This window comes from Corvus kubaryi, unplaced genomic scaffold (genome assembly GCF_017639235.1).
Source record: "Corvus kubaryi isolate FWS band 111438036 unplaced genomic scaffold, C.kubaryi_AGA036_p1.0 37396, whole genome shotgun sequence".
NCBI lineage: Eukaryota > Metazoa > Chordata > Aves > Passeriformes > Corvidae > Corvus > Corvus kubaryi.
Window position 1 is genome coordinate 28,389,132 of NW_024581135.1, and position 25,724 is coordinate 28,414,855.

Consider the following 25,724-nt stretch of genomic DNA (forward strand, 5'->3'; position numbering starts at 1 on the left):
TCTGGGTGCCACAATGCTGCTGCTCCTGCTGTGGCACAACACAGAACGTGCTATCTTTGTGTCTTCCCTGCTGCTTCCTTCAGTGTGCTGGCTTAGGACTTGTAAAACTCATTCCAGTCACCTCACTTTTTATTTTGTGATGATGTTTCAGCAATCCTAGCCATTGGTGATTTTTCTAGCCACTGGAATATTCTAGTATTGAAACCCCCGAGAAGGTAGAACTGTCTTTAAGGCCTTTATGTGTCATGATAACTCAAGAAAAACTGTTTGATTCCCCATTTACCTTTTAATTGTTTTTTCAAGCACAAAGATGCGATAACGTTGGCCAAAATACCTGGTTCGGGTAATTAGGGGGGAGGGAAGGATTTGTTGGTTGTAAAAGGACTTAAAACTTCGAAGAAAACATATATGATTTTGAGAAAAATCTGTTGCTTCTCAAGCATCTGTCTTACATGTTTTTAACTCTTCTTCTGTTTTCAGTTCTTATGTAGCTACCATAAATCTGATGTTGTACATGGAACTAACTCTTAATATTTACAGGTTTTTAGAGATGTTGACAGGGTCTTATCTATAAATGTTTGAGTAATGCTATAGCAAATGATTGTGCTTATTAAAATGTTTATAACTAAGTTCTTACACATCATGCCATGTATCATAAGCTTTGGCAAAGTCCTTGTCTTGTGAGATGCTGAGAAAATCTTGGAGATATTTTCAGATAATGTTGAAATTGCTGAAAGATGAAATCTCATACTCTTTAAAAACTCATTTAGATAGTGGTACTTTTTTGTTGTAGTTGAGGGCAACTTGACTGGGAGCTACTCTGGGATATTCCTATTTTGTTTGGTGGTTTCCCTGTCTGCAGTGTGTACTTCAACTTTTTTTATTTGTCTTTTTTTTTACCTAAGTGTGCATGACTTAGAGTACACTGTATAGTAAATCCCCTGCTAAATAAACACTTCTGTATATTTTTGTATGCTATTCCAACGTGCTTGCATTGGTACAAATGGTTGTAATTCACAAAAAGTGCCACTTACCAGTACTGCTCTGTGGAGTGTTGTGTTACCTGTACTGCTGTTGTACAAACACGCTGATGAGTGTTGTGATCAACGTTTGCCTTTAGTCTTGGCTCAGGTACTCATGTGGAGCAGTTTGGTGCTTTTCCTTCTAACTTGTAATACTTGGGATTCTAAGCAGAAAATAAAAGTAGTAAACAAAAACCTTGTGGTTGGAGCAGTACTTTAACAGGTGCTTCCTTCACATCTCAAGTAGCATGCAATAAAGATCATACTGGATGAAGCTTGACTCAGTATTTTAACTCCAACACCTTAGGCCTCGTGAACAGGAGATGCAATGAAAGTCAAAGTCTTCAGTGAATATTTTATTTAGTGAACAGTTTATATAGAGCATCATATGTATAAAACTTGTCTCAGCTAAACTAGTATATTTTAAATTTTTACCTTTTAGAGATGAATTGCATGGAACTGAGCAAGCAATGCTATGAGTATTTTCATCTTCAGGGCAGTGTCATTCAAACATACATGAACATTACTTACTGTGCCAGAAAGGTTATATAATCAGTATAGACACTTTGAAAAGATTTGATTTACTGAAGATGTTTATCAAGAAAACCTGATGCTTAAATATGGTTGCATTAAAAAGGGAGCACGTTGACATCTGGCTTTGACAGCATTTGTTAAACTTAGCTACGGTTCTCAAAGGAGGATGCAATTTCATTCAATTGGTGTAAGCATACTAGTAGTATTTTAATATGAATGTGTTCTGCTTATATTTGACTTTCTCTGAAGAAAAGAATTGAAATTATTTTAAGAAGACCAACCCCCACATTAAAATGAGCACTAGGTCTAAACAGACTTCTAGCTCCGACAGTTTCTCAAAGCTTTTAGCTCAGGACACAACAATACAAGTGTGTAAGGATTTTTCTTTTAGACAGCTCACAGAAAATATATGCTAATTGTATCTCTTGCGTATCTGCATACTTCATGAGTCACCCAAATTGCCTAAGTTCCTCCAGTAATATAGCTTGTTGCATATTTGCAGATGAATTTAGTATGTTTTACTGTCTGAATATACTGCATATCCCCGAGGTCTTTGTAAAGATATCAAAGGAATAAATTAATTGAGGAGGAAAAAAACAGGTAGAGGAAAACTGGCTGTCCCCCCCACCCCCCTCTTTTCAAAGTTAAATAAGGAACTAAAATCTAATCCCAAACTGTAAATCATGCCTTTTCTCCTTTCTGTCATTTTCTCTACGGGAGCATGTTTCTACTTCTGGCTGAAATAAATATCTACCTAGAAGATCAACAAAGACAGTTCCCTTATGCTGAGGCCTGCCTTTTTACAAGTTATTCTCCTGCTACTGCTCTGTTCTTAGTGGACTCATTGTCTGGAAGTTGAGTGTTACAAAACATAATTGATGGTGCTTGATGGATTTTTTGTGTGTATGATTTTTTTAAAATCCAAATCTGCAGAATAATAAGCTGGATAAATTGTCCTGAATTTTTATATACTACTGTAGTCATGCAGATAACACTGCTAGGACTTTGTTTACTGTGTTGCTAAAGATGTTTGGATGTCCAAAACTTCACCTTCCTGGAAGGGGGGTGGTAGGTTTTTATTTTGCTTTCAAAATTTAAACCAAAGAAAAATGTAAAGTTTCTAGTCAGAAATAAACATCTGTACTCTGCAGTAAGGTAATGGCCAAATATTTTTAATTTTAACATGTCTATTTCGGGATATATTTTATGTGATACTAAGTCATGTATCATCTATATAGTGGAGAGAAGAGTGCAGTGAAATTATAAAGAAAAAATATGAGCAGCTCTGATATGAAGAATGCTATGCACTAAGGCCAAGATAAATTAGCAGAGTCCTGCTTGCAGCCTTTGCCTTAGTTTCCAGTGTGACAGGAGGATATTAATTGCTGATAAAATCAGGGTAGGAAAGCAATGCTTCCATTAAAATGTTATGATTTTGGATATTGAAACAGACATTACTTTTCTCTCTCTTTTTCCAGCATCAAGAAAGTGATCCATATCTCATTTTCTTTAAAACCATTAGTCACCATTCTAGAGATATGGCTAATTACTTTTAATTAAAAATAATATTTTGATAGAGCTGTGCTATTTCTCCTGGGAATGGTTTTAAACTTACTATATGCCTACCACCACTTGTCTGCAATACGGATTAGGAGGAATTTGTAGTGCCCTGCTCGATAGCAACAGGTCTGAAGAGTATCAGGGATGAAATTCTCAAGGGTCTTTATGTCATGGATGGAAATGGAATCATTACTGTATTTTTGAACTCCTGCTAACGTCATTGACACCCACCCACAGTCTACTAGAAATATAAATGCAGAGATCAGGTTGTTCACAGATTACGAGGAGACCAAGCAAGAAGGGGGCAAGCCAAAGCCAAATTCCCTGGTAAGCTCTATTTTAAAGAATGTGAGAGGGAGAATTTCTTTTCTCCCCTGAGTCAAGTTGTGAAATGGGTGTCTAGTATATTAGACCAGGCTTTATTAAATACCATTGCACATATTATTATATGTAGTAAAATTTAATGCAGTTTAAAAAATTGAGCTCTCTGGATTTTGAGCCATATTTTTGCATTCTCCGTGGAGCACACAGAGTTCTGATGTTGTATTAGCCACTGAAAATGGCTGTATGTAATAAACTTACAAATGTAATATTTTGTGTTGAGTGTTGTACTAGTCCCTCAGAAGAGAGTCCAGTGTCTAGAAAGAGCTTTGGTATGGGAAACACTTGTTTAGAATAATTTGTTCTTCCAAGTACATGCATGTAATCTGCAGTAGGCAGATTTTCCTTGGATTTACGTGTTTACAGTGACAGCTCTGTGAGGTTTAAGGAGTGTCTGTTTGTCCTTCTTACAGACAGTCTGTTCATCTGCAGCATGTGGAAAGTGCTGCTCCTGGGTCTATATACAGTATTGGCTGTGAGAGGGTTGGCAAAGAGTGCTCCTTTCCAACCAGAAGAAAAATGGAAGCCTCTTGATAACACCAGAAACAGAGACCTGGTGAGGAAATGTTTCAAGTGAGCTGAAGCTCTATGTGTTTTTTTGTTTTCCATCAAGAGACTCCTCATCTTCTAAATTTAAAGACAAGAGGGGCCCATTAGATGTAATGTCAGGAACTGTGCACTTTGTATAGTCAATAACCATTCCTCAGTCAAGATGTGCCCCTTAACTGAGGAGGCATTCTCAGAGCACAGTAGTGCATAAAACTTCCTTGTATCTCCACCCAGAAGCTTTCATTTTAAAAAAATTATTTTGATTATGCAGCTACTTGTTTTATGAAACAGAAGAGGAATGATTACTGTGTTTCTTTCAAATGTGTGCTCTGATTGCATGTTGTTTCATCTTACGGAAGTACAAATAAGTTTGCATCTGACAGCTACAAAAATACCACTTAGAGAACATTTACACAGTCTTAAAAAGAATTTGTGAAGGGAAAGAATCAGTTTCCTGTAATTTTTCCTCAGTGTTTTAAGAAGCATTAAATTTCAAATCAATTGCCCACTGTTGCTGACTCTTAGAGGAATGTTTAACAGAACTGTCTGTTTGCTCTAAGCAGGGGTTTGGCTGTGCCTGTTTTACAAGGGATGCAGTTATATCAAACCCCTGTGATTCAGTGGGGAGCATAAATGAGCTGCAAACAGTTGCTGGTTTTTTGACTTCACATAAGATGTGCAAGCCATGGATGGAGTGGACATGTCTGAATTAGGTTGCCCACACTGTATCAGTTTATGATCAGAATAGAGGATTTCATCCCACAAAGGAACAAATACTACATCTAATTTGTGTCAGTAGAAATAATTAATCTCCATTGGTCATGCTCTATTTTCACATCTGCAATATGTTCAGTTTTTCAGAACTCTCCAGGCTTACTTCTTGGGCAGGGGTCTTGATCTCAGAAAGTTCCCAGCTACTTTCACTGTGAACAATGAAGGACCAAGGCCTGTCATGTTCTATTCAGATCCTATTGCTTCTGCATTTGCAGATTATGAAGAAAGGAAAAAATCTTTTCAGAATGATTTCAAAGGCTGAAAGATTCTGCTGACAAAGGTAAAAGAGGATGCCTCGTGCTCTAATGTTGTTATGTGTAACCAAGAGAAAGATTCTGACTGAAGTGTAAAAGCAGCTTTTTTCTCAGAAGGAATTAAAAATGTAGTACCTTAACCCTTACCCGAAGTGGGTTTTAAAATTCTTGAGGCAGAGTTACAAGGTAATTACCACTTAGATAAAATAACACATGGTGCTTGTGCAAATCTATATAGACCATGATTTTTTGTTTTCTCTTTTTTCCCCCCTCCTTCATATGGAGGAGAATTCTAAAAATGTACAGATAATAGGGGGTGCAGGTTTTATGTAAGGAATTGAAAACAGATTATAAATTGAGATTAATGGTTTCTTGTGATATATGTATATTAAGAAAATTTAGACATAAGTTACTGCACTAACAAAGCATATATTATCTTTTACATTCAAGGTAAATAGTGTTTTCTTCTGGTTTACAAATAGTTAAGAATTTCAGTAAGATTTAAATCTAAGCATTTTGGTGATTTGCTGAGTATCTTAAAGTGCATAAGTTGTACTCAATATTCAGCTTAGGACTTCCAGCTCTGTCCTGTTCTCAGCCTGCTTAACTCCTCCTCTTCTTGTAATCAAAATTGAAGCTCCATTTTTCTTCATATCATGAACGATAATAAAGACTGCACTCAAATTTTAATAGTAAATTCTCTTTTTGCTGCGTTTTTATGCCAGGAAAAAAGCACCGTAGAATGTGTATTTTGTGCATGAAAAATAAATGAAAAGGGAATTCAGATGGGATGCTCTACTCTAAGTCCCAGTAGCAGTGAGAAAAGGATTGCTGGAAGTTCTTTGTCCTGCATAATTCAGGATGGTCATGGCAGTTCTTTTCAGTGTACAGAACTGTTTTGGGAACAGAGGTTCAGCTGGTGTTTTCATGTCTTGGTTTGGACCATACCTTGGTTGCAGATGGTTATTTCTGCATTTGTCTCACATATTTTTTTTTGTCTTTTTCAGGCATTAACTTCAGAACTCCAGGCCAAGTGTAAACCTTCACAGCAAAATCTTACTGCTTTGACTTTCTAACTGTTACCTGACACTTCAAAATTTTCTTTATTGTCACCGTTTCTACCAATGGAACCTGGTGTCCTGGTGTAATGAGCACAGATTCTGTCTATTGACAAATGTGTGTGCTTTGGCTACTAGAGTTTGTGAGCAGAATTGTGCTTAAGTGTGAATAAATGAAGAGTGCAACAGCGTGCATTTAAGTACTGCCGAGTGTCTTTGTTCAAAGCTGGTAAATAAATGTTCCTTTTCCGTTTATTAGAACGAGATGTCCCAAGGTGTTCTGTGACGATTTTTCAGATCCTCTTTTGATACAACACCTTTCTTGGCGGCCCTCCGGCTGCTTGTGCCCCACCGCGGCCCCGCACGCCCATTTCTGACGCTGCCCCGGTCAGAACTGCCCCGTCTGTGGGTGCAGGTACACAGCCCCTCTGCGGTGGAGTTTCCGAGGCAATAGCAGCCGCTCTGCCCCGGTCAGAACTGCCCCGTCTGTGGGTGCAGGTACACAGCCCCTCTCCGGTGGAGTTTCCGAGGCAATAGCAGCCGCTCTGCCCCGCTCGCTGCCGGCCCTTTCCTCCCGCCCCCGCCCTCAGGGCGCGGCCCCGCACAGGCGGCGAGCGCGGCACCCGCCGCCCGGAACTCGCGCGTGCGGGCGCGGGCTGCGGCGGGCGCCATAGCGGGACGGACCCGGTGCCTCCCGCAGAGGGTTCCCCCGGGCCGAGCCGTGCCGGGGTCATGTCGGGCTTCAGCCCGGAGCTGATCGAGTACCTGGAGGGGAAGATCTCCTTCGAGGAGTTCGAGCAGCGTCGCGAGGAGCGCAAGAGCCGCGAAAAGGTGAGTCTGCCCCGCTTGGCCGCCCCACGGCCCGGCCGCCACCCTCATGACAGCACCTGGCAGGGCACGGACCGCCGCTGTGTGTGTGGGGGGGGGCTGACGCTCTCTGCTTCTGAGGCCACGTAGCTGCGAAGTTCTGTGTGCAGATCACGAGGAAGGTCCCGGTGAGATGGCGGCAGCGCAGGCGGTGTGTGCGGAGAGCCCGGGACGCGGTGCTGCGGTCCCGCCGCTGTGGGCGGAGGCGCCGGCCCCGGCAGCGCTTGGGCAGCGCCGCCCGCCCCGCGGGTAATCGGTGCTTGGGTCGGAGCAAGGAGCGGGTTTGGGTATGAACTCCTCCGGATTATCTGCTACAGCTCCCCCGCCAGCATCTGTGTGAAGTCTAAGGGGAAGAGCCAGTGCGGCTCCTCCTTTGACTTTGTGGCAGCAGTAAATATAGGGAGACATAGCTTTGTGTCCGGCAGTATGCAGGCGGTATTATTAAGAGAAAATCTGTATGATTTGTCGGAGTGTTGCAGTTTACTTTAACTTTGCTACCTTTGTGTCAAAATGGTACTGAATTTCCGCATTTCTTGGTCTTCAGAGAGCAAATTCAGCAGAACTCAGCTGTCATGGAGGGATAAGTATTATCCTAGGGCAGCATTCTTACCGGATTAATGAGTGCAATTTTGATATTTTGTTTTGTGTTTAAAAAGACAGGCTTCTGGAAGGATTTGTCACACATAACTTTTTTTTTTTTTTCCCCTAATACAGTCAACCATGTCATCTTACCTCTCTATAATGGCAAATAAGCAAAGGACTGGTCTCTTCAGTTAAAACTAATGTGAACATTCACCATCTGAGTCACCCCACATTGATAAGAATATAAATATCTTGAAAGCAAGTTTTATTTGCTTCAAAATACCATGCTTATCCCACCTGTTTCACTGGAGGTACAAAGGCTGGAAAGCCATGGTCCAAATGGTCACTGTAAATATATGGGGAAATAAAAATGAGTTGTACTATAAAGCTACTAACTGATATTGTTGGTGTGTGTAGGAGGGAGAAAATGCATCTGCTGAGGAAAACGAGGAAGATGTAGAGGCTCCATCTTCATCCAGAAAAGCATCTGGGAAATCCCAAAGTCGGGATGAAACTGACGGTAGATGTTTGTAACATAATCGTTCGTATTTGAAAAGGCATTGGAAGCATTTGCTCTTTGAGAACTGACTTCATAAAAACCTGGCTCCATTTTTCCCCTTCTGGTCTCTGAAGGGACTGAAATAAAAGGGAGATTAAATTAATGAATAAGGTTTTTTTAGGTAGGGGCAGGGGAAGAAAAGCCTTGTGTTTAGATGCTTAATATCCAAGTCAGAATAAGAATAACCAAATATACCCAAGTTGAAAAAAACAACATGAACCCAGGTGTAGTCCCCAAGTCCCTCTCCTGTGCAGGCAGTACATGATAGATTTGTTTTTCAGTCCCAACTTGATACTGTCGTTACTTTTTTATCAAATCTTTAGGTGCCCAATCCCCCAGCTCAAACCTTTGAGCCCTGTATATTTGGAGTTTTGCATATAGATCTGTGGACAGTTATAACCTTGGGTTAACTTCATAATGAGAAGTTGTAAATAAAAAATATGAGATTTAAAAAATATACATGCATTAAGCATATTTATTCCAAGTACTTAGCATAATTTTCTTGTTTATTTTAAAGAATTCTGTTCTTTCTCCAGAGAAATAATCTGGGTTTTGCATTTACACTTGTCATGGATGGAATGGTTGCAAGATCTCGTTTTAAATTACTTCTAAAAATTGGTTGCTGGATTGTTGTGTAGTAGAATTCTCTGCTCACTTACAGCCTCTTCAGCTGAAAAGAAGCAGCCAGCCAGCTCAGTGCTTGAAAATAGCTTAATCTTCTGGATTGAGAAAAATGTTGATTAAACTGTTGCTTCATTCTGTGTGTTCCTCCATGCTTTCATTTCTGATATCAAAAGATCTTACAGGCTGGGCTATACCAAGCACTGGTGATGAGTAATGCAGAGCTTTAAAACCAAAGAGGCGGCTAATAGTTTTTCTGCATTTCTGCAGGCAGCATTCTTACAGAATAGCTGCTTCAAGTGGGCTGCTGTTTTCTCTGCACTTATCCAGATAAGCAGCATGTCCTCTTCATTATATCGTAAACCTATTTTGCTTCTTTCTCAACCAGGAGAAACAGCAGATGGGGTCAGTAAATCTGTTCATCGGGTCTTTGCATCCATGCTTGGGGAAAATGAAGAGGAGGAGGATGATGAGGAGGAGGAAGAAGAAGAAGAAGAGGAAGAAGAAACTACTGAGCAGCCTACAGCTGGAGATGTTTTCGTTTTGGAGATGGTTCTTAATCGAGAGACCAAGAAAATGATGAAAGCAAGTATTTAAACTTTCATGTAACTTCCCTGTGTCTCCTGTCCATAAATGCCACTTTGTGTGACTTTTAGCTGCTTGCTGAGAAATTTACCTGAAAATTGTTCCATGTAGGATAATCCTGCTTATGCTGATGTTTGTTATGCTGTCCTTGGTTTTCATAAAATCGCTGTAATTTACTGTTTGAAAGCTTTCAGAAATAATGAAACCAGTTTTTCCAGTGTCAGAAAACTACCAACATTAGCAAGTCTTTTGGTCAGTCATTTAATATCACTAGTACTTAAACAGCTTGGTGTTAGGTGGTGTTAAGCACAACAGGATGTCTCCTGAATTTGGGCACAACTTAACCTTGGGCAGAAATAGCATCCCTTTTCCATTTAGGAGAAAAGACCTCGCAGCAAACTTCCTCGTGCCTTGAGGGGTCTGATGGGAGAGGCCAACATCAGGTTCGCTCGAGGAGAGCGTGAGGAGGCCATTCTGATGTGCATGGAAATCATTCGGCAAGGTATGGGAGAACGGGCAAACTTTTGGGCTTTAAGGATGGGGTGAAATTTCTATGTGCAGGAGGAGGATTCAGTGTGGCTTCACTGAAGATGAAAATAAACAGTACAAGCAAAGTCAGGGTATAAGGAGCAGAATTAAGAATAAGTGGTGCATTTCCTTTATTTATTTGCTTATAAAAAGGAACTAGCACCCCAGTTCTGCAGAGGCCTGGGCCTTGGCTTAGCTTTACAGAGTTTGCTTTTATTGTCTTTGTAGATGCAGAGTATAAGCATCAGCATGACTTACAGTGTAGAATAATATTATAAGTGGTTGTTGTTAGATTCAGTCAGGCTGTTAAATAATTTATAGAAGTGAATCAGAAACTTGTCTGCAAGTTTTTCCTGAATTTAAACAGCACATGTGAGTGTTTTATATAATTCTGATACCTGTTCTTTGAGAAAGTTGTGTGTTTCCAGTGTGGATTTTAAACAATAAATCTTAGTCATTCTTTTTGTCTTTTCACAGCTCCTCTTGCTCACGAGCCATTTTCCACTCTTGCCATGATCTATGAAGACCAGGGTGATATGGAGAAGTCACTACAGTTTGGACTGATTGCAGCTCACTTAAATCCTAGCAATACTGAGGAGTGGGTTAGACTGGCAGAAATGTCGCTGGAGCAGGACAATATTAAACAGGCTGTTTTCTGCTACACAAAAGGTAGTGTAGCAAACATTTTAATAATTTAAAATTAATGCTAGGTGCTAATGGCAATAATTTTGTTTTCTTCTCCTTTCTAGTTTAGTTTGCTTCAGGGTGCTAAGATTCTGATACCTCTGTCTGGACTTTGATAAAAGATTAATGAATCTGTAATATAGGATGTCCTTGCAAAAACCTTGTGCATGTCCATTAATATGAATCAAGGAAATGAATGTGAAATGCACTATGGCCTTTTCCTAAGCTTCTCATATGCTGCTGCTTGTTCTGTAGCTCTGAAATATGACCCGACCAATGTGCGCTACCTGTGGGAGAGATCCAGCCTGTACGAGCAGCTGGGGGAGCACAAGATGGCCATGGATGGCTACCGGCGCATCCTGAACCTCCTGGCTCCCTCTGACGGGGAACGCTTCATGCAGCTGGCCCGAGACATGGCCAAGTGAGTTGGGTTTGCAAACACTGGGATTTGCTTTGCCCAGAGGAGGCTGGTGCTTCAAGTGTGTAGCTCTCCCACAGTAGACTTTACTACCTTGTTAACTACTTTGTATCATTTCTTGTGGAAAGCTGTTATTGGCCTGTTTCAAAACAGTTTAAGGTCTTTTGATCTTCGAGTTTGTGAAATGTACCAAAAAATGCAAGGATATGTATTATAACAATATTATTAGTGAAGGTTTCTGAAACCAGGTTAATGTGGTACATGATTGATGCCTGGCTCCAGTGGGGGAGACTGTGACAAGAACTGCAGTAATGTCCTAACAAATAGGGGAGGAAAAGAATTGTTAATTATTTGAAATATGTAAAAATTGTCAGCAACTGTAAGGAAAGGAAACCCCCGCCTTTCTCACTGTCTTTTATAACATCCACTTGCTAATGAAAATCTTTGCTAATAAGCAAAAATAAGAGAAATATGAGAATCCTTTTGCTTCTGTTCAAAATACATATTGTCAGTTATGTCAAACACCTGGTATCTCTTATCTGTGTTTTATAGGAGTTACTATGAAGCCAATGATGTGACCTCTGCTATTGAGATAGTAGAAGAGGCCTTTACCAAACACCAGAGCCTTGTGTCCATGGAGGATGTTAACATTGCAGCTGAACTGTACATCTCCTCCAAGCAGTACGACAAAGCTCTGGCGGTACGGACAGCTGAGTGCCTTTGAGTGTCATTTTCGGCACCTCTTTGCCTGCCAGAACAGATAGTTCATGTTCCTGCAGTGCTGAAATAGGGTCCTGCTTCTATAAAGATAGAGCTCATCAGACACAGACTGCTTGCTACTAGTTCTGTAGTAATTAGCATCTAAATTAATGGATGGATTTAATAAATTGAGAGGCAATAGACTTGTATGTTGTTTGAGGTTTAAAATTTTAGGATCCTTCCGCTCCTTCTCTATAGTGGACGGAATCTTAGTAGCCAGAGACCTTCAGGCTGGTTTTGTGAGTAATACCAGCAAAGGTCATTCTCTAAGTGGAAGGTTAAAATCATGACACTGAATGCTTTGAAGGTTCAAATTCAGACTGTTGTGCTTTATCTGGCAGACTTGTGTTACAACTAATAATTTGTGCATTAAGCACTAAGGATACATTCCAGAAAGACAATACATCTTGACTCTAAGGCATCAGGAATTGGAGAAGATTGCTTATCTGCTCCAAATTTGTTAATTCTCACTTTTGAGGCGTATTTCCAACTGGCTTTGATGTGGCTTTGAGAGGGAAGATGTTGGTATTTGGCCATTGTCATACTTTCCAAGATAGATTGAAAAGACCCTGTAAGTTGGGACTTCTTCTTGTAAACATTTTTATTTGCTGATATTAAATTACTTTGGGGTTTTTTTTCCTCCTTTAGATTTTATTCAGTTCTCTCTCTGTCAGAGCACAATGTCATGAGCTTGCAAATAATTCCTCTGACCCTTTTTTTGTACTTCTTTCCTCCTTAAACATCATTCAGTCAATTTTATGTAGACAGTATTTAGCTACCGCATTTATTAATGGAGTAGAACTGTAGTCACAGAACTGTTTTCCTGTTTCTTTTTGAAGGTTCTAGTTGGGTAGATGAATGCAGCTTCTCTTCTGATAACTTCTGTGATGTCTAAAACTGTCGTGTGGGCTGGTTGCTCCATTTGTGCTTTAAATCTTTGAAATGATCCAAGTTACTTTTCTGTTTTAGGTTATTACAGATTTTACAGGAATTGTACTTGAAAAAAAAGTACCAGAAAAAAGTGCAACTGAGGAGAAAAAGGGTAAGTAGCTGTCAAGTTGTTACTGTGGCCCTGCAGTTCATGTGATATATTTCCTTTACCTTTTCAGCTCCTGGGTATATTTTGCTGCCTTGTTGACAGGCTTTTCTCTATTGAAACTTGTGGGTACTCTTAGTGAGTTACATGGCATAACGTCAGTTTGCTGTAAGAAGTTACTCTGGTGTCCACGTAGCCCTGCTGACTCATTGAAGACAAGGACGGCTTTCCAGGCAACTGGAGGCCTTTTAAAGTTCTAAACATTCCTCTGAGTGTTTACATCAGACCAGCTATTTCTACCAGCTAAATAGCTTCTAAAAAAAAAGTTAAAAAGATGAGTTTAGTGGCAACTGTACTCAAGAATATCAACCTTTGACCTAAGACTAATGTTCTTTATATATCCTGCATCTGTTACTAATCATCTAACTGAAATCTAGGCATACTAACTTGTAATTTAATGAAGTAGGTTGTCTTTGAGAAACCTACTTTATGAAAGTAATTTCATCTGAAAATACTTATTTAGGCTGTAGAATGGACACAGCACACCAACTCTGTAAGCAGACAGTCTGTTCTGTGATTAAAGTGATTGTTTCAGCAATCTGACTCAAACCCAATATAGATCTAAGATATTTCTGTTGGCTTTCTGCTTTGATTGAACAGGTAAAAATACAGTTGATTTATGAACAACTGTCCTGATGGAGACTTTCAGCAGGTAATTTATAAGAAATGAATCTATAATGAGTCTAGGAATTAGAACACAGGGTTTCCAAGTTACCTCCTGTGTGCAGGTGGTTAAGAGAAAGCTTCTAAAATAGAGCTTGGTTCTCCACCCTCTGTTGCTTTGTACCTTTTGTAACTTTTATAATTGCTTCCTGCTCTGCTGTCCTTAAAAAAAAAAAATAAGCATAACAACACAAAAGACCCCCAAACCAAACCAAGAAAAACCCAGTCCACTTTTCAGAGTAAGCTGCCAATCAATTATGGATTCAAAAGCAAGTAACTGTTGGCTTAGCTGGTGCTACTGGTTAATCTGATAATCTTTAAAAAAAGATACAGGTGCAGCGGTAGAAACTCAGGAAAGCCAGGAGGCAGTGACTGACGACCAAAGTCATCCAGTTGCTGAATCCAGTGCTCCAGGTAAGTAATTTAATTTTTAATTTCATACAAGTCTGTGAATGTATGTTTAGGAACCAGCTTGCAATCATATAACAGCTGGGAGATTTGTAGCAACACAGAAACAGGGCTTCATCCAGAAAAGGATTCTTCTGTATTTTCATTTTTCCCTTACTCAGGATTTTCTTCTAACCCAGCCAGACACTTTTCATTTTGTAAAAATATATCAGTAGGTGAATAGTGACCCTTGTGCTGGGTATTACAGTGTTCAGAGAATGATGAATTAGTCTGCATGGTGTGATTTGCAGTAATGGGATGTAGGAGGTAAAAGGGAAACCTTAGTTTGGAAATCACAGTTTTCTCAGGTTCTAGCAATCACTCTGAATGTCTGGTGTAAGCACTGAAGTGAAGGAGATCTTAAACAGGAATTAAGGAGATGTCATGGCTCTGTGTGAAGGGCCTATGATAATGGAATTCTATTGTGTGACCTTTCATTTGCTGGTATTGTCATGGATAACTACTGTGCCTCATGTTTGCATTCTGATCAGATTGCATTCAGCCTACCTGTTGTGTGAAGTTCTATAGGTGATGTGTTTAACAATGTGTTCAGGCAGTGCCTGGTACACAGGACTTAGCTTAGCAAGAACAAGAACCTTAATACAGGGCATTTCCTTCAACAAAAAACAAGGAGGGTACAGGTGCATAAATTGTTAAAGGAAAGCTTTATTAAGCAAGTACCTCTTAAGTAGGCAAAGGGTCTAAGCACATCCTGTGGAATTTTGCTGTTGAAGCCGATGCAGACTGACAGCACTTGGTACCTCACGTGGAATTATTAGTCTCAGAGTCAGCAGGAAGACGTTGCTCCAACTCTTGGAAAAGATAGAGGAGGAGAAAAAGAAGGGGAGACAAACACTTGCTAGAGTTGATAAGAGTATTTTCTTCAGTGGAACTGAACATGGCCTGGAGGGGATGTGGTACTTGTGAAGTGCTTGTTAAAGCCTCTGAGTTCAGAATGAAATTCTTTATCTTGTTACAGCTGTGGAGAAGGTCAGCTGCTGCATACCTGAGGGTGTTCCCATAGACATCACAGTCAAGCTGATGGTGTGCTTGATTCACTTGAACATCCTGGAGCCACTCAGTGTAAGTGGAAACCAACTCAGAAGGGGGGAATGTTCTAAGAAATTACAAAAGCAAGTAATTCTTCCTGTTTTCATAGACTGAGGTGGTTGAGGGAGCTGCGGAGATTTTTTGCTTCTCTCTCCCACCAAGAGAGAAATCTCACAGGCCTGTAATAGCAGAGGAAATATCTTTGTCCTTAGAAATTATGCCTCCAGTGGAAATACTACTAAAGCACAGTAAGTCATGGCCTGTGTGCTGTGACAGGCCCAGGACCACGTTGCAAAGTTGTTGAACACTAAGGAACGTGTTTTCACTTTGTTTTAAAGCCATAGTAAATGTGAAGACTGTTCTTTCTTAAAGGACACTCCTCACTGATGAACACTTTAACCCACTGGATGTGTGAAACATCTAGAATAGAAAAATGTGGCTTTTTCAGGAATTCTGAATTTCAGATCTTTTATTTTTCACTTCTAAACTAACATTTAAATAAAGGAAGTATTGTTCAGAATGCAAATAGAATAAAAATCATTGGATAAAAATGTAAGCTTCCAATAACCATGTCTTAAAGAAATGTTCTCAATGATTATTTGTGCTTTAAGTGTTTGTATGGTTTTTTTAAGCCTCTTTTGACTACTCTGGTGGAACAAAATCCAGAAGAAATGGGTGACTTGTATTTGGATGTTGCAGAGGCATTTTTGGATGTTGGAGAATACAACTCAGCACTGCCTCTCCTGAGTTCCCTTGTCTGTTCAGAACGATACAACCTGGCTGTTGTGTGGCTTCGGCACGCGGGTGAGAAGAGGCAGGACTGCTGAACATGGGGGACTGAGAGATGATAATACAATGCTGAGCATATCCAGTGACCTTTATCCAAGATCACAGGAATTTTAGATTGACTGTTGAATGATAACTGGTATTTGCAGAGCTATAATTGAAGTTTATCATGACAATTCTGTCAAGCATAGCATTTTTTTGGTCTTCATATACACTGAAATTTACGTCAGCTAAAAGTAGTTCGTGTTCATGTAAGTGAAGCAGCGTCTATTCTGCATGTCATTGTGTATCAACTGATGTTTGAAGTGAAACTGTGGCTACATAGTGCATATATCTGAATATTTTCAGTTAAAAATACATGTTTTGGATGGTTTTACTAAAAAGGTATGTTAACTTACTTGCAAACTTTGAAATCTTCTTTTTCTGCCACTTAAGTGTGTTGTGTTGTTTATGGTATTTCTAGAGTGCTTGAAGGCTTTGGGACACATGGAGCGTGCTGCAGAGAGCTATGCCAAGGTTGTTGATCTTGCTCCTTTGCATCTTGATGCAAGAATCTCACTTTCAACACTTCAGCAGCAGCTGGGCCGACCTGAGAAAGCTCTGGAGGCTCTGGAACCAATGTATGACCCAGATACACTGGCTCAGGATGCTAATGCTGCACAGCAGGTGGGCAAAGTGTTCTGTGCTTCTGTTTAGGATATATTATCCTGCCAAACTGTGCTAGTAGTCCAAGATGTCTGCATAGGACCAGGGATTCAGACTTATTTCCCCATGGTGAGCTTGCAGAGTGACTGATTCATTACAGCATCAGGGACACGTGCTCCTGACACTCTCCATGACCAGTCCCTCAGCATTTCCCCTGTCCCACCTGATAACTCCTGTGCAACGCACAAGCTTTTGGCCACCGAGAGTCAGTTGTGACACCACTCACTCTACATCAAGTTGATCAGCAGTTGGTACATGTGAGCTACATGGTTTGGCCTCTTTGTAAGCAGAGGTTCTGAATCCCCTCTCTAGAAGCACCTTCACCATAGGTAAGAGTTATGCCAAATTTCTCTGAAATTGGAGAATTTGGAACAGTAACTCCTGAGAGCAGTTAGGGAAAGCTTACCTGCTGCTACAGATTCTTACAGCTTTCTGGAAGCTTTTACAGTCCTATTAGTACTGAGTCAAAATTGTTTGTTTTGTAAACTCACTCTCTGTGCAAGAGGTTGAATAATAATGTTCACTGTTGTCCAGGAATTAAAGCTACTTCTCCATCGCTCCACACTGTTGTATTCCCAAGGCAAAATGTATGGTTACATTGACACGTTGCTCACAATGCTGGCAATGCTGCTGAAGGTAAGCCAGTCTTTCCAGCTGCACTGTAAGCAATTGGACAGCTGTGACTTGGGTCAAGACAAACAACAGATGAACTCAGGAGGAAAGCTAGTGGGCTTTCATATGTAAATGGTTTCATAATCCTGTTAGCTAGTAATCTTGCAGCTAGCCTGCAGTACTGGTGTTCCGCCTGTAGTGTTTAGAACAGAGGACTATTTGTATGTATAATTGATAGAGTGACTTCAACTCCCTGTTCTCAGTGTACTTAGAGCCCACTGAATTCTAAAGCTGCTTCTTGCCTTTTTAGCTCTCAGCACAGAGCTTTTTTGAGGTGTTAATACTGGCTTCTATTTCAAGAATTTTCTTTTTAATTTCTTTTTTGTCTTATTTTCTTGTGATAAATGACAAAACAAGAATTTGTTTAGCCAGTTAATACAGTGGTGGTGGTTTTGTGTTAATTGTTTTTTGTTTATTTTTAAATAGGGAGTGAGTGAAGGGACTGTTTAGACCTCCATTTTATCCACCTGCTCAGCACCTTGACTATTGTATTATACTGGTTGAATAGCTGACTATTCACATATGTCTGAAACTGATAGAGAAAAGCATTGTTCTTCTTATACCTCTGTGCAAAGAGTCTTGATTTCAATATGCCTAGGGATGTTCCAATCCCAGGAGAAATCTTTTTAAGTAGCTTAAAGGGTTTGTATCTTGCTTTTGCATAGCCCAGTTCACACTGCAGCAAGAGACAAGGCAGAGATGATGTTGGGAATGTTCTCTCTCGTGATCTTGCTGTATTGTGGTGTCACAGACTGTTTTGGGATGCAACATGAGCAAGATGGATTGGCCATAAAGCTGCCTTTGTCGTAGGATGTTATATTGTAATCTGAAATGCTGCCCTTAAATTTGTTTCTAGGTAGCAATGAGCAGAGCTCAAGTGTGTTTGATATCTAGTTCCAAATCTGGAGAGAGACACCTCTATCTTATTAAGGTGTCGAGGGATAAAATTTCTGACAATGATGACCAAGAGACAGCAAATTGCGATGCAAAAGGTAACAAATCACAGATTGTTTATTAAAAACAAAGCAACAAGGTGAACTCCATAGTTCTGAAAAATGATAGAAATGTTACTATTTTGCATGCTAAATCCATGCAGTTCATGTTAACATTGCTTTATTTCTAGGGCAAAGAAGGCAGCAAAACGGAAGATAATATGTCTTAAGGGAACAGTCCCCATTCAGAGAAAAATAGTAAGATAACAGAATAATTCATATTGAGAAGGGCCTCTAGAGATTTTGTGGGCCAACATTCTCCTCAGGGCAAATACCATACACTCAAATCTAGAACGTAATACAAATATATTTTAAAGGTGGTGTGATTTTTTTTTAGCTGGCCCAGGCTTACTTGAGCCAGACTACACGTTCTTAAGCGCTGCTTGATAAATTAGGGAGAGTAACTTCATTGCATTCATGTAGTATGTTTACAGCTTGAACTGGGTGTATTGTTTGCCCTTTGTTCCCACATTGTGGTTTTTGCTGGAGTTCTACAAACTGCCCTTAAACTGAGAAAAAGTAAATACTTCATATTAGCTCTTAGTGCTACAACGTCTTTGAAAATACCAGTTTGATGTATGCATCTATTTTGTAAAAATTTATATTTCTTCTGATTTTTCTCAACTTTCTGGCTCCAATATGTTTAGCAATTTTTGCTGTTCTCACAAGCGTTCTGACAAAAGATGACTGGTGGAACCTCCTCCTGAAGGCTATTTATGCCTTGTGTGACCTCTCCCGGTACAAGGAGGCAGAGCTACTTGTGGATTCCTCACTGGAATATTACTCATTCTACGAGGATAGACAAAAGCGCAAGGAGCTGGAGTACTTTGGGCTCTCTGCTGCAATTCTGGACAAGAACTTCAGAAAAGCTTACAACTATATCAGGTGTGCTACTGAGAAGGCAGAGCAGCCTGTGCTGTAATTGCCTCCACTGAGGCTGTAGTCATACTTCCGATGATACTGCTGGAGGGGGCAGGCTGATGCTTTTCAGCCTTGGCTAAAAGAGAGAAACTGAAGGAGCTTTCTGATAGCCTCACATTCCAGAAATGCACAATGGAATAGGCTGGTTGATTGGTTTGGCCAGAACCATTGGTTCTGGTTTTCACTCTCATCTTTGCCTCAGTCACTGACCTTCTCTTTGAGTGTCTGTTCTTCGTAATCTTCCCTGAACTACTGAGATTTTATTGAAAATTACAGTATTGACTACATAGCATTTACTAATTTCTGGCATACTTCTCATTCTGTAGAATCATGGTAATGGAAAATGTCAATAAGCCCCAGCTGTGGAACATCTTCAATCAAGTCACTATGCAGTCTCAGGATGTCCGTCACCACCGCTTTTGTCTCCGCCTGATGCTGAAAAATCCTGACAATCATGTGCTGTGTGTCCTCAATGGGCACAATGCCTTTGTGTCTGGCAGTTTCAAGCATGCTCTTGGTAATATCTTTCATGTTCTAATATCAACAAATAGAACAAGTGAAAGTTTATAAAAAGAGAAAGATCGGGGGGTTTTTTTTCATCAGAAAATTATAGGTTCACAATGCTAGTCTGGTGCTTTAATTATTCTGTACACAAATCAGAGCATTGCTGAAGAATTTTGCTAATAAAAATTAAGCTGGCATGTTTCAAGTTTAGCGCACATTGCAAATACAACTAAGTTGCAAAGATAATTGGAGGCTAATGATGATAATAAGGACAGAACCAGCCCAATTTAAACAGCAAATACAGCTGGTTGCATGTTTTAAGCAAGCCTTTGAAGTAAACCTATGGCTTTCAGTCAAGCCCTCCAAATGTCACATTTAAATCCCAGCAAGGACCTTGTGTGCCTCCTGTGTCTGATTGTTTTCTGCTTCCATTTTTGCATCACAATCTGCATTCTTCCTTCAGAATCCAGTGGGTGCTGAAAATACACAATTTTATTCCCTGTTTTTTCCTGTGTATTTTGATGTAGGTATATTAAACTGTTTCTTTTCTTAGTTCACACTTCTAATTCAAAGATTTCTCTCTTGCCCTTAAATTCTTACGGAATGCTTTTCACAACCAACATCTTGATTCATTTATTTGGTTTTAGGTCAGTATGTGCAAGCGTTCCGTGCAAACCCAGACGAGCCTTTGTACAGTCTTTGTATTGGCCTGACTTTCATCCACATGGCCTCTCAGAAATATGTGCTGAAAAGGCATGCTCTTCTAGTACAGGTGAGGCAGTGTGATTATTGTTACCCACAGTGTTTCCTGGCTTTGTATCTTGCAGATGGTTATGGCTACAACACACTCTGTTTAAATAATTTTTCATAATTAAGATGGCATTTCAAAAGAGGGAAGTGGAAAACATGAGCACAGATGAATGTGCTTTTGAACTATAGTTACACCATCTGAACCTCCTCTCCTTATGGGTAAAGGTAGCTTGTTACTCACATTGATGTTAACAGCTGCCAGGTGTTTGTGAAAATGTTACTGATTTCTTGGTGGCTGTAATCTGGATTTTCTTTGAAATTTTTCTTGGCCTGCCTTGCTGTAGAGTGGAATCTATGCCACATGCCCTTCGTAGATATGCCTTATACACTGCATTGTTGAAGTAAATTTTAGAGGCTTAGAAAGTGGATTTTTTTCCCTTGTCTTCCTTTTCCACTTTTAGGTGCCTCTTACAGCTCTCTTTGTAAAGATCTTGTAAGCTCCAATTTAGGCTATCCTCAAATTTTCAGCTTCCTTATTTGCATTTTTCTTTTCATCTGCAAGATCCAGTTACAAACCACGGACTGAGTATTCCCAAACAGAATCTTGAAAGTAATTTCCTCTACTTTCCACCAAGTATTTTCATTAACTTGAAATACCTTTTAATTCCTGTAGCTGCTGAGCTCAGAGTCAGCGCAATATGATGAGGATCCTGGGCTCTCGTGTCTTCTGAAATTGCTGAAAGACTGAAGCTTGCACTGATCTTGACAAAAGCTACAGGTCCCCAACTACTCTAATACAAAACCAGTTATGACCATGTCCAACTTCAAGACATTTTGAACTTGCAAACTTTGGCCTAATTTTAGTATTTTTATCCACTTTTTTTTCTGTAACCAGCCTCCCTTTCTTAAAGGGCCTGCCCTGTTCTCCCTTTACAGCATACTTGAACAATGTCCTATTTATGTTACCCCCTGGCAATACAGTTCTCTGCTCTCCTCATTTCCTGCTTACTATACTCAGCGATTTTACATCATTTCTTGCTGCTATGGTAGTTAATTAGTAATTCAACCACAGTGACCTACTGATGACCTAAATTATGATCATTAGCTGCTTGTGTCTGAACTAATTCCTTCTATTGAAGGAGGTACCTTCTCTGATTACCAACATGGTCCCTAGAAAGAAGGTCCTCTATTTACAACAGAATCATCACACTCCAAAGTGGTAACAAAACAAAATGCACGGGAGGGGAGGAAAAAATTGTGTGCTCGATTTCTCTTACAGGGATTCTCCTTCCTTCACCGCTACTTGGACCTGCGCGGACCCTGTCAGGAGTCTTTCTACAACCTCGGCCGTGGCCTGCACCAGCTGGGATTGCTGCACCTGGCCATCCACTATTACCAAAGAGTACTTGAACTTCCTCCCCTCACCTTAGAGGTACTGTAACTTTGTAAGTTATGGACAGAGAATAAAGTCAGGTAAATGTGAAGAATTTCGTAGTCATAATAAGATTTTACACTTAAAATCTGTGTAGATGCATCTCCTTCAATTTCTACTTTCATTCCTTGTTGTTGGAAGCCCAGATCTCATTGTCACCTGATAATACATTTAAGCATGTGTTAAGTTCAAAGTTTTATGAATCTTGAAGGATTTACTCACAGGCTGAAGCAGCAGCAAAAAGGATTGCTAAACAGCTTTACCTGATTAAGTAGCTGACTTTTCTATATATTACATGCAATAAATTATAACTGGAAGTTATAATTTATATAATAAATTATAATTTATATAACTGGAAGTTATATACTCACCCATGCTATAAAACAGCATGCTGGAGCAAGATGGACCAGTATTAGGAATGCCTAATTGCATCTGAGCCATGGTTTAATTCTAATTGATCTGTATTGAATCCTAATTGACATGTCATACATTTAGAAGTCTGGTCTGAGAGAAAGTTTTTGCCTAGCTGTGGCACGGGTAGGTAGAAACATTGCAAGTGTGTTTAGAAAACGGGCAGGGTTTTAAAGTAAGAGCTGTGTTAGTCAGCCCTGGGAGTTCAGAGCAGCAGTCTTGTGACCATGTAAAAGATGCAGGCAGTATTCACATTCTGGTTGGAGAAACAAATACTTTGCATGCAAAGACAAATTAAGGTAGTAGTTTCCTGGGTTTATGAGCTGGCTATTTAACTAACAGCTAATGTTCTGAGTGTATAATTTTATAACTTAGGTGATTAACAACATGATGTGAAACTCCTTAAAGAGGGAGAGCACAAGTAATACTTGTTCTGTTTCCATACAGCTGAAAGCCTTTATTAGCCATGAATATGTAATTTGATTGCACTGTAATGGCTACTCATGTTTCAGTTTTATACTGTTTTTGCATATTGATAACTTTTATTAATAATTATTTTTACAGGGAATAGAAACCGATCAGACAGACCTGAGAAGAGATACTGCCTTTAACTTGTCGCTCATTTACCAGAGCAGTGGGAACACCAGAATGGCTCAGAAGATGTTGTATACCTATGCAGTTGTGTGATGAGGTTTGTGCAGGTGGAATTGATACCCTTTGGATTGACCTTTGCATTATGCAGTGCTGGGGAAGCTGGTTTTAAGTACAACTTTTTCTGCAGACAGTCAGAGATGTGGCTGGTGCTGTATTGTGGCTTTGTGGACTTCTGGTTCTGCCATTTGCACTGTACCACATGTGGATGGGAACTGGGCATTCTGAGCACACCCCTGACATGCTCACGAGTGGCTGCTTTTAGATCTTCTCCTTTGGTGCACTGCTCTCTAAACTAATATTCCGTCTTGTATATAGAGTCAGACAGTGAAAACTGAGGCCCAGAGTGATTTGCTGAGGGCTTTTTGGGGGTGGGAGGGAAATGTACAATGTGCAGTATTTCAACTCATTACCAGTGAGGTTGCTGAAGAAGCCACATGCACTGGTGATGAGGGTTTTTTAATGTGCAGCATTAAGTTACAATAATATAGAACCATCCTAGAGGATGAAGAATTGAGTATTTCAGGATCTTTAAAATACTCAGAATTGTCTAGGAGTTCATATTCCTAGCAGTTTTTGTATTTGAAGGGGATTGATCTTTGTTCTACTGAAATCAATGTGACTTTTGTTATTTTTCTGAACTTGTTAATAAAAATTCTGAAGTTAATGATATTTACTTATCCTCAGCTAACATATATCCTACTGAATAGGACAAACCTAAAGCCATATGGCATACACCTAATTTTCAGCAGCACAATTTAATGAAGCTCAGGTTTGTTTAGTTTTGCTGGTGTGCTCAGCCAACCCCGTTGTCCTCAGAACAGCCATTTGCCTCAAGGGAGAGAGGCTCTTGAATTAGTCTGGAGTCCTACCATATAAATTGCAGTTTAGGGCCAAATTTCTGGAGGAGCAGAATGAGACAATTCCAGAGTGTCCTTGTGTTACCCCTAGGCTCCAGAGGCACGCAAGACTTTTCTCCCTACTATACTAAACAAGTATCACAAATAACATGTATCAGTCCCACAGAAACAGTAGTGCCATGGATCACAGAGGAGGTGGTGAACAGCTCTGCTGAAGCAGGTCAGAGTGCAACACCACCTGTCCTGGAGCCAGGTTGTACTGACACTACGTGAAAGAGTAGGCCATGATGAAGATGAGCTGATCTTTGGTCTTGAAAACTGTCCATGTTGTAATCATCTTCAGCATGTTATGATGTAAGTCTCCTGCTCTAACTACTCTTTCCACAGTCTGTTGTTCCACAGTAGGATAGGTTGAATTAATTCCACTAATTCTTACGAAGGTAAGGTGATGTGTGGTGTAACATCACACACCTAATGAATTCCTTCTATGCTTCTAAAATAGCCCCTGGCTTATGTTCTCTCATGACCCAGATATCATCTCCCATTATAAGCAGCCAGTCCTGCCAGTTCCTCCCTGCCCCTGTCACGTCAGCACCCAGCCACAGGCACATGACTCTGTCTTCAGTAATTCACCTGAACCCTCTGCAAACCAGTGTTTGTTTTGATAGCACCTGCCAGGCCTTAGTCTAAAGCTGGTGAAAGAGAAGGGATGAAAGCAAACACGTAACATACCAACAGCAGACGGTTTACAGTGATTATAAATAAAGAATTGTTTTGTTGTAAATAGTAGTTTTAATATCACCCTCATAATGCAAAGAGCCTGAGTCAAAAAGACAATGTAAGAGGTCTGAGTTAATTCAAATCAGATGTTAGGGTTTAAACAAGAATTCCTAGGTTCCCTATAGATGGGTGCCCTGTGAGCACCTTTTATCTGCAGGTGGTCTCAGCAATTCCCACCTATCTAACTGTCAGACCAAGTGAAGTGCCAGATTCTTCCACACCTGGGTGCTAGCAGGGAGTCTCCTGGCAGCAGGTGATGCTCTCCCAGGGCTGGGAATCACCCAGTCAGATGAGCTCATTTCCTGCACAGCTCACGTGGGCCTCTCCAGGGGTGAGCTGGAGGTCTGGTCTTTGTCCTGTGTGTCCAGGAAGGTATGAGGGGGAGGCTCCTTGCTTTTTCTCTTGGGAAAAGATGTGCTGTTTTATGAAGCTGATGACTCTTTGGGGAATCTTTGTCATTACTGAAGAAGAGATGAAGTTTCAGCAGTTTAATACTGACATCTCTAAAAAGCTAATTACACGGCTGTACAAGAACTAATTATGGAGAAGGCTGACAAACCTACCCAAAGAAGGTAAGCATGGCTTTCAGAAGGGTGTCTGTAGAGGGCATGGACAAGGGAAGGTCCACTGACACGGCGCTGAATGCAGAGGAAAATAGATTAGCTGTTAGCTTTCAGATGAGTGTTTGCTTAATGAACATCAACCAAGCATGAAGTGTGTACAAAACACCTTTTCTAAGTACAGAACAGTCCCTTGAAGCTCTGCTATACCTGTAATATTCTTTGCTGCTTCAATATGTCTTTTGGTAAAAGGGGAGGAAACAAATTAAATCTGAAGAAGGGGTCTGCTCTCCACCCCTGTGTGTAAGGAACTACAAAAGAAGGTCTAGAAAAGTGAAATCCTGACTGATAACAGCCTGCAAAATAACAGGTCGTTTTTCTTTGCTTCCCACTTTGAAATGAATGTGCTTGCTTTTTTTACCTCCTTTTTGGAGCTGCTCTCTTCTTGGCTCATGGTTTTTCAGAACTTGTAGCTGCAGGCTGTCAAACTTACATGTGAGCCACTGGTGAGTTGTTGCTTCTATGCCAGCTGTGATCTAGGCAAGATGGTGTAATTAGAACTGCAGAGAGAACAGTGAACGTGTGCTGTGTTCCACATTTGAGCTCTCTGCAAGAGGAGCAGGAACAGCACACCCTTCACATCTTTCTCCTGTACATAGGGGTAGGAGCTCTGTGATGCCCTCTTGCTTTGCTGTGAAAAGGAGCTGCC

General features: G+C 40.3%; 2 protein-coding genes and 1 long non-coding RNA gene across 4 annotated transcripts; 2 read left to right on the plus strand and 1 right to left on the minus strand.

Annotated features, from left to right (window-relative positions):
- Positions 1 to 462: 462 nt before the first annotated feature.
- On the minus strand, positions 463 to 7,279 carry LOC121670792. Its single transcript, XR_006018267.1, has 2 exons — positions 6,898 to 7,279; positions 463 to 1,186 (listed from the first exon to the last, which is right to left on the minus strand). It is a non-coding gene; the product is annotated as an uncharacterized LOC121670792 (long non-coding RNA).
- CUNH2orf66 (chromosome unknown C2orf66 homolog) lies at positions 1,317 to 6,393 on the plus strand. The gene is given in 5 exon segments (XM_042041524.1): positions 1,317 to 3,417; positions 3,419 to 3,443; positions 3,911 to 4,053; positions 4,900 to 5,100; positions 6,082 to 6,393. Coding segments are annotated over 4 exon segments (399 nt in total). The 5' UTR covers positions 1,317 to 3,369; the 3' UTR covers positions 5,083 to 5,100; positions 6,082 to 6,393.
- On the plus strand, positions 6,793 to 23,482 carry GTF3C3 (general transcription factor IIIC subunit 3). Of its 2 annotated transcripts, XM_042041517.1 has the most exons (19): positions 6,793 to 6,963; positions 7,999 to 8,101; positions 9,150 to 9,346; positions 9,725 to 9,848; positions 10,352 to 10,543; positions 10,814 to 10,979; positions 11,529 to 11,676; positions 12,705 to 12,777; positions 13,822 to 13,908; positions 14,921 to 15,024; positions 15,624 to 15,795; positions 16,241 to 16,443; positions 17,017 to 17,118; positions 18,011 to 18,146; positions 18,794 to 19,031; positions 19,394 to 19,584; positions 20,219 to 20,343; positions 21,601 to 21,753; positions 22,729 to 23,482. In XM_042041517.1, exons 1-19 carry the CDS (start codon positions 6,865 to 6,867, stop codon positions 22,849 to 22,851), a joined length of 2,736 nt encoding a protein of 911 aa, XP_041897451.1. In that variant the 5' UTR covers positions 6,793 to 6,864; the 3' UTR covers positions 22,852 to 23,482. The 2 variants fall into 2 exon arrangements, with proteins under 2 accessions (XP_041897451.1, XP_041897453.1); XM_042041519.1 differs by lacking the exons at positions 18,011 to 18,146; positions 19,394 to 19,584; positions 20,219 to 20,343; positions 21,601 to 21,753; positions 22,729 to 23,482 and having other exon boundaries at positions 18,794 to 18,920.
- Positions 23,483 to 25,724: the final 2,242 nt, after the last annotated feature.

Bases quoted from the DNA above. Each gene is read 5' to 3' on its own strand.
- GTF3C3 (XM_042041517.1), top strand. From the start codon at position 6,865: ATGTCGGGCTTCAGCCCGGAGCTGATCGAGTACCTGGAGGGGAAGATC. The intron at 15,025-15,623 runs GTAAGTGGAAAC...GGTTTTTTTAAG, and splicing joins ACATCCTGGAGCCACTCAGT to CCTCTTTTGACTACTCTGGT. The intron at 19,032-19,393 runs GTGTGCTACTGA...CTCATTCTGTAG, and splicing joins AAAGCTTACAACTATATCAG to AATCATGGTAATGGAAAATG.